Genomic DNA, 13501 nt, shown 5'->3' with positions numbered 1-13501 from the left:
GGTGGTTGTCATTATTGTATTAGTTTATAATAATAAGAGGTCATGATCAATCTTTCTCCCAAGTCTGACAAGGGCAGTATGCATCAACGCTGCACAAGTATGTTACATTAAGAAAGTATCTCCCAATTCTGAAGGTTGGGAAACAGTTGCTAACAAGTAGTTCTAGAAATTCTTTTTCTCTAGGGCTGTGCAAAATTAGAGTACTTGTGCATATACTTACTTGTTTCTGTCCGAAGGCACTGAAATAAACTGTGGTGACCCCTGAAGGTCACCTGGTTTTATGATCCTATGAATTGAATCAATATACAACATGACCAGGGACTTGAGGTCAGATTTAGAAATTCATTTCAGCACGCTTGCCAGTAAGTGTCAAGATAATAAAGCAATCTGCTTTTCGACTTTCATATTTCATTTTCTACCCAATGAGAAAATTCTTCTAAAAGTAAAGCCTGTTTATATTTGTTTTGTTTTGCTAAAAGTTTAAATTGCTGATTGACCTAATTATTGACTCAAATGAAGTATAAACCCACACAGCTGTTCTCTAACCTTCATTCTGTCCAAACCGAAAGAGTAATAAATGGATACTGAAGTAAGGAAACCTCTGCTTGTGCCATTCAGTACAATTTTAAAAAAGCATGGCCTAGCAAGCATTCCTCAGGTTTCGTCCGCGTCAGACATGAGATTCCAGAGAGCACGCAGTTACCTTTTCTCGAACCGACTCCCCAGGAACCAGCTGAGGCTCCAAGGTAATGAACAGGGTGATGTAGGAGCCTTCACTCAGGCTTCGGACGGCGTCAAAACCCCGCTCAATAATCACACTTTGCTCCTTACTGTAGCCCAGAAGAACTGGGGGAATATTGATTTTAAATGTCCCATCAATCTGTGAAGAAAATACAGTTCTGTAAACATCCTGGTGATTTTCCAACAGAAGTTCAAAGGTAAGTGTCAACTCCTCATCATCTGATGAATTCAGTAAAAACTGCTCAGACTGTATTCAGGGCCCACCCCTTCTCTCCAGGCTTGTCTCCTTAAGCTGTCACAGCAAGGGTTCTCTCTTTCCCTGCCTTCTTTGCTTGGTTCAGTGGAACATGTGCTAGTTATGCAAGTTGATTCCAACACTAGGTTGCCTGTGTTCAAATCCTGGATTAAACTCAAAGTGACTCAGCTTGTGCATCTGTAAAAAGGAGATAATAATAGTATCTACTTTGTAGGGTAATTATGTATGCTGAATGGATTAATAGATGTAAAACACTAAGAAAAATGCCTGTCCTGTGATAAGTGCTCAATAAGTGTTAGCTGGCAGCCAGTCCCCTTTTCTGGGATGCCTCAGCTTCCCATCTCCACCTTTTAGAATTTTAATCATTTTTCAAGGCTCAGGTCAGATGTTGTCTCCTTCGTGATTTGTTTTATCTCCACCAGCCTTACATACAACTTGCTTCTTTCATTTATTGCATTGACACATTCTGCCAGACTTTACTGTTGTGTGCATATTTATTAGATAATTGTTCTATGCAAATAGAATCTATATTGTGCTCTTTTTTGTATCATCTGTCTTCAATATATGACAGTGTTTTGTATACACAGGAGGTGCTCAATAAATGTAGGCTGAACGAATTACAAGCCTCTTACATAAAATGACCTAAATTACGTAGAGGTTCAAAAAGGCAGAAGTTTTTACTCCTTTGTAGTCAAAGCAACAGTACGTTTATGGAAGACTGTCTAGTACTACAAAACTACTCAGGTTTGAAATTCACAGATTTTCAGAGAATCCAATTTTTATTTCAGTGAATATGCCCTCTAGAGAGGAATGAAGGAAGCTCTTATTTATTTTCCTCTTTACATTGGTGGAGTTCCCCCAAAGCCTGTACCCAGGCAGATGAGAGGATACAAGGAGAAGAAGAGTATAAATGCAGTGCCGTATAAAGTACAGCTGAAATAAGTGGGCACATCTGGTCTGTAGAATAGATAGATGAGCCAGGAGGGAATGGACACTGTCTCCAAATAGTTGAAGTGTAAGAATTTAAGACAGAGTCTCTCACCCTGGGCACTGTTGATGTTTGGGGCCGGAGAACTCTTTGTTATGGAGGGCTGTCCTGTGCATTGTAGGGTGTTTGCAGCATTCCTGCCTCAATACACTAGATACCAGTTGCACCCCTACTAGTTGCAACAACCAAAAAATGTCTCCAGATATTGTCAAATGTGCCCTGTCGGTTCATTTAAGAGCATGAGCTTTAGAATCAGACAAAACTTTAAAAATGACAAATGTGATAAAATCATTCTCAAAAGCAATATTGAGATGTATAAACTCAGAAGTTGAATAGGTCTCTTTACTTTTACCAATCTCATTCTTAAAGGATAAGCCAATGTAAAATGTTGGAAGTTGGTAAAAGTTGAATCCCAGATCTGCTGTAAACTTTGGGATTTGAGTAGTTACTTACCTTTCTAGGCTTCCGTTTTTTCCATCTATAAAATGGGGATAATAATGTCTATTGAGCTGTTGTGAGGTTTAATTAAGGTGACATATAAACTAGCTAGAAATGGTATATATCAATAATATGCACCTGATAAATATAGTTATTCCTATTATTATTACCAAGTTAGGAGTCTCCTTGTTTTGTGTAGCTCCAAAGCAGGACCTATGAATGGGAGTCCCAGGGAAGAATTTAGCTTATGGCACAGTTTAAAGAAGAAATTTATGACAGAGATATTGGAAAGAAAGCAAGCTACCTTATGAGGTAGTAAGGTCCCTACTTCTAGAGAGTATGGCTATTACTAGGATATAGTAAAGGAGATTCATTTATCAAGAAGGGGTTTGGAGTAATTACTTCTGAGTACCCTTCCAAATGTGATGTCAAATAACATGGGCAGTTTGATTTGCAAAATGATGTGCTCTTTAAAATTTTTTTCATTTCAAATCTATTTGAAGAGGGAAATGTAAAATTTTTGGCACGCATATAGCTGCAGCATCACCTGTAGACAGTCCCTTTGGTCTAGGGAGGATTACAATTCCAAATGATTCTTGAAATTCCAACCAATCCAAGCCTCTCACTCTTGAGTTTTGTTCTTGGCCTTGCTTGAGTCTGTGACCCAGGCAGCATTTGCTCTATGTGGTCATCACATGTGGATTTAAACTGTTTCCTCTGTAGCTGTGTGAGATTAACACAGTCTTTGGCTCAAAGCCTCCTGTTGCTATGGATTTAATACTGGGATATTAAAGCCATTTCAGAATCTTTAAATGTCTCAGATTAGAGCTACTATTCCATTCAAGAACTGTTAACCCAATGGATCCCCTTAAGCAAAATTGTTAAAACTCTGAAGAATGGTATTTTAGTTGAGCAAGTCGCTACCAAACATTTTTCATTTTTGAAATAGTGAGGACTCTGGAAACATTAAAGCACTTGATTAAAATGGGCCATCAACTGGCCTGGTTGTTTTCTTCAAGTTATTTTCAGGCATCTATCCACTCCACTTTTGTCATTTTTGACAAGTTTCTACTTTGTCCTACCTTCTTCACTTTCATTTAAAAGTTAAAAAATTCTCAGGTTGGCAAAGTTGTACATTAACTACTAACTGTAAGGAAGATAGATGTTTTAATAAGTCATGCAAATATGACAGAAGATCAATGGCTTTATATAGTGATTTTTATCTTTCCAATAGTGGCCTTGCACATAGGTTCTCTCAGTGTTAAGGGTATACTTCCACAAAAAAACCTTTAACAGGAAAAATGGATAGAGCCCTATTCCTGTGAAATTCTTACTTTTGATGCTTACCCTTGCCTGGAAATATATCGTGCTAAATGGAATTTTCACACATCCCAACCAATGTCTCTCAATACGGGTGTGGATTCCACTTCCTCTTTCACGGTCATCCTAAAGGAGGGGTGGGAAGTGATAATTGTTTAACAACTCCGGATAGGAAGTAGGAAAGCAGCAGGGTTTTAGCTGAAAGCGCGGTAGGTTTAGGTTAAACAGATCTAAGTCACATTCTGGTTAAGATACTTAATAGTTCTGTGACCCTAGGAAAGTCATTTAACTTCTCTGAACCTCAGTTTCCTCATCAATAAATTGGGAATTTAACAATCTACTTTGTAGGAGTATGTTAAAATTAAGACAATGTATAAAAAGCCCCTAGTACAATTCCTGGATCATAGCAGACAGTCAAGTTGAAAATAAAAAAAAACTGGTTCTTTTCCTCCCTTCTTTCTTTCCCCATTTATACATGTCAGGTTTCAAACATTCCAAATTTTGGGATTGATGGGGCTCAGGGCAGGCTGCCCCCAAATATGCCAAAGTGGCATATGGATTAATTTGAATTCAAGTTACTTGAAAAGCAGCTGATGCAAGAACACTCTGACCCTCCTTTGTCTGCAGAAAGCAGGAAATAAATCTCCTGTGTGAAAGGTGCCCCCCCTGCACCTGGGGGTAGAGAGACATCCTTATCACCAGAGACAGGGAATCCAGGGCTGAGGAGGCTGTACAAACAAACCTTGTTATTTCTTTACTAATTTACCCAAAACCAAACATCTATGTCTTGTCAATTCTTCACAAATTTATTGTTTCTTTGTCTAAAAGGTATAAAAGTTGTCTGTTTGGTCACTTCCTAGATCGTACATCTATGAGACCTTTGTACATACAAAATTAAAAGTTGTTTATTTTTCCCCTGTTAATCTGTCTTGTGTCAATTTAATTATTAGACCAGCCAAAAGAACACACAAGCGTAAGGGGAAATTTTCTTCTCCCTGACAGGACTTACACAATGGGTAGAGGATAGAAAATGAATACAGACATCTTTCTCAAAAACGTGAACTTACCTCTAAGGCATCATATAGAACTTCATCAAAAATGTTGATGAACACATCATCTTTCACTGACTGCAAACTGGTGGTGCTGTAATCCCCACTGGGGGCCCTGCAAATGGGCACCCATGATCAGGGAGCATGAAAAGAGCAAAAGAGAAATAATGAGTACTCAAATGTCCAAACTGGAAAAATACCTGAATATGAGCATAGATAGGAGGACTAATGGCAGTTGTCTCATTTAAAGGATTTCTCTAGCACAGAGACCCTATAAGGTGGTACCTATACTCAAATGGCAAGGCAGTAGACTGCAGGCTCCGTGCAGAGAGACAAACCCTTTTGCTGGCTCGTCCTGGTGAGTCTCACATCATCTCCCAACCATGGTGAGCTTTGCAAGGAGCCAGCTGGCTACATACAAGGTCTCCAGCTGATATTGGTGCTGGTATGTGGACTTTCTAAGCAACTGGGCTCTGGAAGGTGCTTCTCTGTCAGACCAGTCCCTGGTCATAAACCTCCTATTGTTACGTGGCTGGTTGGATGGTCCCTGCTTCCCACTCACTTTCCCCACAGGTAAGTAAAGCAAGGTAGGGGTGAGGTTCATCTCCTATAACATCACCTGCTCTGAGTCCAGCCAAGCCTGGCCCAAGCAGGCCTCTCCATGCCATGGCTCAAGACCAGACTACTGCATCTATTGTGCTGAGCATTCGCCTTTAACTTTTCTCATTCTTTTTGCTTGTACTATGTATAAGAGTGGTATCTGTTTCTCCCTTCTGACTTAACTGGTTCTAACCCTTGCTCAGTCTCTAATTTACTATTTGGCATTAAGCAAGTCACCTTTCATCTTTAGGTTTTAGTTTATTTTCTATAAAAGTAGAGCGCTAGACTAGATAATTGATTGATGGGTTGATTCAAGATCTGAAATAATGAGTCTTTTAAATAGGTAAAATCATTTAATCAAAAATTTTAAATGCCTGTGTATTTCTGATGAGGGAGAAAGCTTAATTTATGGGAACTAGGGAGCTTCAAAATTACTTAAAGCTTCTAGAATTGGGGAGATGGGGAAGAAAAGAAAAACAGTGTTGGGGCTGTGGGATTGAGGGACTGGGAAGCTTGGGCTGTAAGAAGCCAGAGCCTGGAGAGGAGTGGGGTGTCCCAGCAATGAACCCAAGTTTCAGAAGTTGGATATTTTCCCATTTTATTCTTGATTGGAGTCACTTGTAGAATGAGGAAAATATGCTTACCTAAATGGAAGTTCGAGTTCTTCATTCCAGCTGGGGTTTGGACCTTCAGCTGTAGTTGTATGGCAAATTGTTCGCTGAAATGAAACTTCTACAAAAGGACGTACTAAAACCTTAAAATCAAGAGCAAAGAGTCTGTAACCGTAGAATTATTTTGATCCTAACAGAGGTAAAATATATTTCTAAATGGTGTGTTTCCAAAGAAAACAAGGCAGAAAACAGACTATGAACTTTCTAGGCAAGTCTTAAAAATAGAAGGGGCAAGATTCTAAGTGGGGATCCAGCACTGGGGTATTTCACCTGGCCGAGGGGGTAGTCAGCACTGTGGGTTGGGCTTTGTGTCGTTGGGGAAGCAGCATGCTTTTCGCTGAAAGTCCTTGAAGATCTCGATGGCTGCTGGAATTTGCTAGGAGAGAAAATGTATGAAAGAAATAAATGACATGGAAAGTCTAATTATATACTTTGCAGACGGTTTCTCCAAAGATGTATGGTATTGGTGGCTATGGTGACAGACATACTCTCTAAGCTTGTTGATGCTTCAGAAGTCTTTTTGCATGCTCTGGTCCTCCTCAGTCACCTAGTGATTACGAGAGCCTTCCCAACTTTCATCCATAGGCCTGCATGTCTGGTTGGAATAGAGGAAAGGGACCTCTTCTCTCTGCTCTCTCATGGGTGCCTTTTCCCCCATAATTGAGAACCTCAATCACTGTCAGGTAGCAGAATCCTGAGCTTCCTAACCAGCCTGCCCTGCCTCCATCCAATTCTGGTCCTTTCCCACTGTAGTTTCTTTGAACATGCACTCTCCAGTAAACATGAGCTATATATCCCAGGTAAGACATCTCTCTCTGGGCCTGCCAGGCATCAATGGGAAAGGTGGTCAGGGATCCCTAGCTTGAGTTAGGATCTATGAGTCTTGCCCTCTTTCCCTTTTGAGCTGCCATTCTTAAAGGGAGAAAGGAAGGTCATGTCCAGAGATCCTCTCCCAGATACCTTCCCCCTCATCCCAGCAACCCACTTGCATATTTGTTTTTCGTTTTTTTAAAATAAATTTATTTTATTTATTTATTTTTGGCTGCATTGGGTCTTTGTTGCTGAGTGTGGGCTTTCTCTAGTTGCAGGGCGCGGGGGCTACTCTTTGTTGCAGTGCACGGGCTTCTCATTGCAGAGGCTTCTCTTGTTGCAGAGCACGGGCTCTGGGCATGCGGGCTTCAGTAGTTGTGGCTCGTGGGCTCTAGAGCGCAGGCTTAGTAGTTGTGGCGCACGGGCTTAGTTGCTCTGCGGCATGTGTAACCTTCCGGGACCAGGGCTCAAACCCGTGTCCCCTGCATTGGCAGGCGGATTCTTAACCACTGTGCCACCTGGGAAGCCCCTGCCTATTTGTTTTGAATTTTACGGTTTGCCAAGTATTTCACATTCACCTGCTTAGCAAAGTACAAATCGTCTTTTTCCACCAGACTGTTTTACCTTTTCACAGAAAGGGTTTCAGACAAACTATGAGGCAATGAAAGTAGAACATTTAACACAACAGCTGCCAGAGAAAACCTTTTCCTGTTTGGAACACTGTCAATTACATTATTACACAAACACTTGTTAAGTACCTACTATACTTTAGGCCCTGTGTTAGACACTGGGGCTGCAAGGCAAATAAGATAAACTTCGGCTCAAACGAGGTAAACAAATAATCACAATATAGTGGGATATATGTTAGACTAGAGGGGTGGGCATGGGCCATAAGAGTGCAGAGAAGGAGTTGAAAAATCCTATTTAGTTTAGTTGCAAGGGCAGAAGGTTAAGATTTGCGTGGGTTTAGTGCAAGAGTTGATATTTGAACTGACTTGATGAGTTTACAATGAAATGTATAACATATAGGATCAACTATGCTTCCCTGTAATTATCTGAATGAAATGGTTTAACTCTTAAAAAACTTCATGGAAACCAAAAATAAGAGAAACACCTACATATCTTTTTAAAAAAAAACAGCTTTTCACCCCACAGTTAAACTTTAATGCAATCAAGATGAATGTTGGGCTGTGTGGCTTAAGGAAGCAATGTTATGGCACAGATTCAAGAGCTTAAATGGACATTTACATATAACAAAACACTGAGAATAGCTGGTGATGATCAGATGTTCTGTAATGGGTGGAAGATTTAGTCAGCAGAAAAATAAAGTAGGGCAAAATAATAGGGGGTGGGTAATTTAAAGGGAAGACCCTAGGGACAAAAGATGCCAGAGGCTAGCAGGGTGTGCTTCTGTGATCAGAGCTGGATGACCTTGGGCAAGCCACTTACACTCCCTTCATTTCCATTGTCCCTTTTGTAAAATGGAGACAGTAATAGTAGTGAGAAGTAAGTGAAATAATATAAATGAAAGTGCCTAGCATAGTGCCTAGAACACGGTGAATGTACACTAAATTATAGTTTCCCTCATGACATTGACAAGGGCACCAGCAAAGAGAAGTAATTCTTGGTCCTTCCATCTCTGTTCTCTAAGGGGATAAGAAACTTCGGCTCACCTTACCTATGGTGAGGGGTTCCCCATTGCCCCGATGTAATGAAATACAGTAGACATAATTCACTTCTCTGAGCAGATAAAAGAGAAGTCACAGTTTTGTGCTCAAACACATGTTTCAGAATCTAGAATATACACCTTTTGGGTATCTGCCCAGCTCTCACCCACTTCTCTGAGAACTGTCCCCCATTTTCAGGACAGATCCTTGTGACCTGCCTCTCTGACTGTAGGTGACTAGACGTGGATCAACACCTGACCCAAGGTGTTGAACCTTCAGATTCACTCCTGGGAAGCTGACACCTGGTGGGTGGTACCCTGACAGGATGGACCACTTCCATCACATGGAGAAGAATAAAGCAAACCCACAGAGGGAAGCAAGCAAGAGAAACAATGGGGCCTCTGAAGAAGCCCATTTTAATCTTTACTATCTACCATGTAGTTTGGCTGTACCTCTTGTTCTTGAGTTCTATGAGATATTCCCAGTAAATCCCCTCTTTACCCTAAACTGACTGATTTGGTTCTGTTACTTGCAACCAATAGGGCCCTGACTTCATCAAGAACCCTCTTCCTCCCCGCCATCCCTGCCCTCGGCCCCCACAGAGTAAGAACTATGTTAAAAATGAGAGTGAACATGCTCTAAAGAGGTTGGATCCTGCACATTCCATCCCAGGGCTGTTCGGAGGGCTCTCACCTTGTCGTTGGCTTCCTCACTGGAATGTCATAAGCCCGGATAATGTTCACCAGCAGCTTTATGTCTCCATCGGACAGGTTTTGGGCTGTCACCTTCTTCCGACCTCTTCTCCTTGGCCTCAGTGGTCGTTTTTGTTCTGCCAGCTTGAAAAGGCTCAGGCCCAAAATGCTAATGATTACAGAACAAGATTAGGATGCCAGGGAAAAGAAAGATCTGGAAAGTCTTGAGACAACTTCCCAAACGCTGCCCCAAGGTCCCTCACAAGCCCCTGAAAAACTTGTCTTTTTAAGGAGGGTGGAAATTGTCAAGAAGTTCTCCCAAGATGGGGGAGAGCCCACTCTGTAGATTATTAACATTCATTTTAACTGCTACCAATCAGAGGATGAAACTCATGCCTGGTCCCTCCCTGCACTTCCTGCTTGCTCTCTGCCTTGCTTATCCACCAGCCCCTCAGATGTGGCCTGTGCTCTCCTACTGTCTGTTTTCACTCATGCCAATCCTGCACGCTGAATGCCACCTTCCACCTTCCTCCTCATCCACCCACACGGCTACAGTTTTACCACTTTTCAGGGCCAGTATTTCCCCTTCCCCAGAGGCCCAGCCGCATCAGCCCGAAGGGGGGCTCCCTCTCCTGGGCTCCTGGAGCACTCATTAGCTTGCCGCATTCACATGGCAGCTGATGTTTGCAGCCTTCTCAGGCCCTTCCAGGGATACCTCACTCTCTGGAGTTAGGCAAAACTAGGTGTGACTCCTGCTCACCTTGGGCAAATTATTTCACCTCTTGAAGTCTCTGTTTCATCATCTGTAAAATGGGGTTGTTGAGAGGATTTTGTGAGGAGGTGTATACAGAGCACCCTGGCACTGGTCTAGCATTAGAGGCCCTAACATAGTGACTGTTGGGACGATGACAATGATTATGATGCCAGTGATTATGTTGGAGAAAGGAGGGGATGGAGACAGGAGGAAGGGAGGGGGAGGCGGAGCAGGGGGATCCTTCTCTCACATCTCTCTACCTCTCACTGAGATGACCTCCATTAACACTTCCTGGAAGATGAAAGCAACGCAGTGAATCACAGGGGAGAAAGGGCCATGGAGAAAATAACTTAATTCTGCCCCAGAGACTAAACAGAAACACAACTGTGACTGCATATCAGGAAGCTGACGTTAATGACTATGCCCAAGAGCCACAGAACAAAGCCAGCGGTGCAGAGCTGGCCTCGGGCTGGCAACGCTCGCGCTGCTCTGCTTCCCTGTGGTATCAGAGCTGGCCAGGCGGCCTGCTGGACTAGAGCCCTCTTTCCAAGAGACACATGGCAGCCAGGGAGACGATGGCTCCAAGGGGCTTCCGGGGGCTGTTGTTCCCAGTTGCTTCCCAAGGTCTTCCGTCCCACAGAGCGCAGAGGAGCCACCATTTACCAGCACTTCTCTGGTTCAAGCAGAGTGCTAGGTGCCTTACGTATAATATTTCTAATCCTTACAAGTATATGTATCCCAGTTTTCATATGAAGAAACTGGAGGCTCCAAGAGGTGATAGAATTTGCTAAATAGGAGGAGAGGGAGCTGGGGTTCAAAATCAGATCACCCTGACTACACAGCCCAGCTGCTTCTTCTTTTAATATTTACATATATTTATTCATTAACTCATTTAAGACAAGAATAAGCCCATTACATGTTAACATGATATAAAACTATGAAAAATAACTCTCCTTTCCAAAACAAAGAGTGTGAGGAGAGTGACACTGTTTTACACTTTTGCAAATCTCTTTTTTTGACTTATTGTATGTTTTAATTTATTTTTTATTTTAATTGAGATATAATTGACATATAACCTGTATACGTTTAAAGTGTACAATGTGTTGGTTTGATACATTTATATATGGCAATATGTTACCACTGTAGCATTAACCAACACCTCTATCTATCACTTCACATCATTATTATTTCTTTTTTTGTGATGAGAACTATTAAGATCTAGTCTCTTAGTAACTCTGAAGTTTATAATCAGTATTGCTGACTATAATCACTATGCTGTGCATTAGATCTCCAGGATTGATTTATCTACTGGTTACAGGTTTGTGCCCTTAAACATCTCCCTAGTTTCCCCCACCCCCAACACCTACTGACCAACATTCTAGTCTCAGTTTTTATTAGTTTGGTTGTTTTAGATTCCACGTATAAGCAAGAATCATATAGTATTTGTCTTTCTCTGTCTGACTCATCTCATTTAACATAATGCCCTCTAGATCCATCCATGTTGTTACAAATTACAGCCCATCTTCTTAATCCCTCTGCCAGGACAGCTACCTAACCCAAACTTTGGGACCTCAGAGAGAAACCTTTGCTGAGGGTCGAGACATGGCACATCCCTTCTTTTCTCAATACTTTCTCCCTCTCAGAGAGATGCCTCCTATCATGAGACTTTGCTGCCTCCCTAACAGTCAGCTTGAGAGCATCTTGGTGGCTGGGACCATTATATACAGAAACATTTAAATTTAAAGCCAAGAACAAACCAGAATTAAAAGAAGGAAGAACATACCCTGAGCCTTCAGAACTTAATGCAGAAAGTAAAGCAGAAAAAAGAAAAAGAAAGAAAAGAAATGGAAAAACAGCATGAAAAATCATCATCTATTCTAAAGTGTAATTTTCATGACTGAAAAAAACAAACAAACATTCAATGACTGGACTCTGGGCCTGGAATAAAGAGAGAGGGTTTGCATGAATTTATGTGGGCACAGCCTCCCTTCTGTACGAGGATGGAGGCAAAGCCAAAAGGAGGGGCTGCCATGGATTGCACAGTTTTTTGTCTCCTTGCCAACTTGATGGTGGAGAGGAAGTACATGCATAGGAAATGACCTTTTCAGGAGACCAAGAGATTTAATCACGGGGGGGGGGTCATGAAGTTAATAGACTGTGCAAGCCCACCAGTATAGAAAGTTCTCTTTCATCTTTCATGCATCCACCTCAAGATGAGACCATTTGAGGATTATTCTAAATGATAGGGAGACAATCAAGCAAACAAACACAGTCAATTCCCAACTTCTATGTAAATATCCATTTTTCCCTGCTGCCCTTGCCCCTCACCAAACACATGGCAGCTCTGTGTCTCCCAGCTGTGGTGCTGGAACCAGACCTCTCCATGCCACCCAGAATCTCAGTGGGCAAGTTCTCAGCCACCCCCACTGCCCTGTGATGGGAGAATAAAGGAGACCCTGGCATAGGGAGGTGAGGAAAGCAGGAGGATGATGTGCTGGAGGGGATGCTGTCAAAACTTCATGTGACTGGAATGAGAAGATAGCCAAGGCTGGTGAAGTTCACTTGGAGGTGCTGGGAGGTGAGATGGGGTCCACTGGATGTGATGGAGAGGATCTCGTGTGACTTGTTCTAACAGAAACACCCCAACTAGTGTGTAATATTAGGCATTAATCATGCTTTACCAGTTTCCAGTATTATTAGGGGCCCAAATGCACACCATACACTGATAAAAATCTTATATTTACATGAAATTTTTAATATAATACAATACAAATAATTTTAAAAGAAATAACAAAAAGGTCTCTCTTTCTCTTTTTTTTTTTTACCTGATATTGGGAACTTCTTCTTCTACTACCAAATCCGAAAGAAGAAAATGGTGTTTTGCAATTAGAAAACGATTTATCACTGATTCTCTAACCTGAGGAAAGAAATATGTTTTATTTAAAATGTTCTTGTTCTATGAACACACACTTCACTGCTCTAATGTCACCTCAGTGCAGCTTTACAGACCACCTTTACTTTTTTCCGCAGCTCTGACCTCTTCCTATTGTAAATCATCCAGCTTTCCTCACTAGCATAAACTCCCTAAGGCAGAGGGATTCTATTTTGTTCTCTGCTGTATTCTCAGGACCTGGGAAAATTCCTGGCAGATAGGATCTGAAAATTTAGCTGAATGAATGAATGAACAACTACAAAAATTAGGACCCGTCTCAAAGCACACACACTTCAGAACTGATTCTGAAGTTCTTCCCCTATTCAAACTGACTTGCTACCTAATTATTCTTTAAAGAGAGGACCTCTTAAGTGTCATAAATATTCTTTTTTTTTCATACATGAGCTACAGGGTAGATCAACTGGATGAGAAAAATGTACTCTAGCCACTAGGGTGTTTCTTATAAGTTAAATTGAAGGAAGGACAAAAGGATATTTTATTGACTTTCTAGTGCAGAAGGGCAGTTAGTATGTCATTTATAAAACTTCTTTTTTTATTACAAAGGTAATAAGATGCAAAAATT

The 13501-nt window shown here is 41.5% G+C and overlaps 1 protein-coding gene across 1 annotated transcript in view; it reads right to left on the bottom strand.

Moving 5' to 3' along the window:
• The window catches only part of CC2D2A (coiled-coil and C2 domain containing 2A), a 131177-nt gene that overhangs the window by 23692 nt on the left and 93984 nt on the right, over positions 1–13501 (bottom strand). The window contains exons 22-28 of the mRNA XM_079707442.1: positions 12812–12903; positions 9234–9401; positions 6334–6439; positions 6037–6146; positions 4811–4907; positions 3771–3869; positions 704–880 (exon numbers count right to left, since the gene is read on the bottom strand). Of these exons, the coding sequence (XP_079563568.1) occupies positions 704–880; positions 3771–3869; positions 4811–4907; positions 6037–6146; positions 6334–6439; positions 9234–9401; positions 12812–12903 (849 nt within the window). The remainder of the gene's footprint in view (positions 1–703; positions 881–3770; positions 3870–4810; positions 4908–6036; positions 6147–6333; positions 6440–9233; positions 9402–12811; positions 12904–13501) is intronic.

This window comes from Hyperoodon ampullatus (assembly GCF_949752795.1).
Source record: "Hyperoodon ampullatus genome assembly, chromosome: 1".
Lineage (NCBI taxonomy): Eukaryota > Metazoa > Chordata > Mammalia > Artiodactyla > Ziphiidae > Hyperoodon > Hyperoodon ampullatus.
The sequence above is the reverse complement of the archived record's forward strand: the minus strand, read 5'-3'. Positions and strand labels throughout refer to the sequence as shown.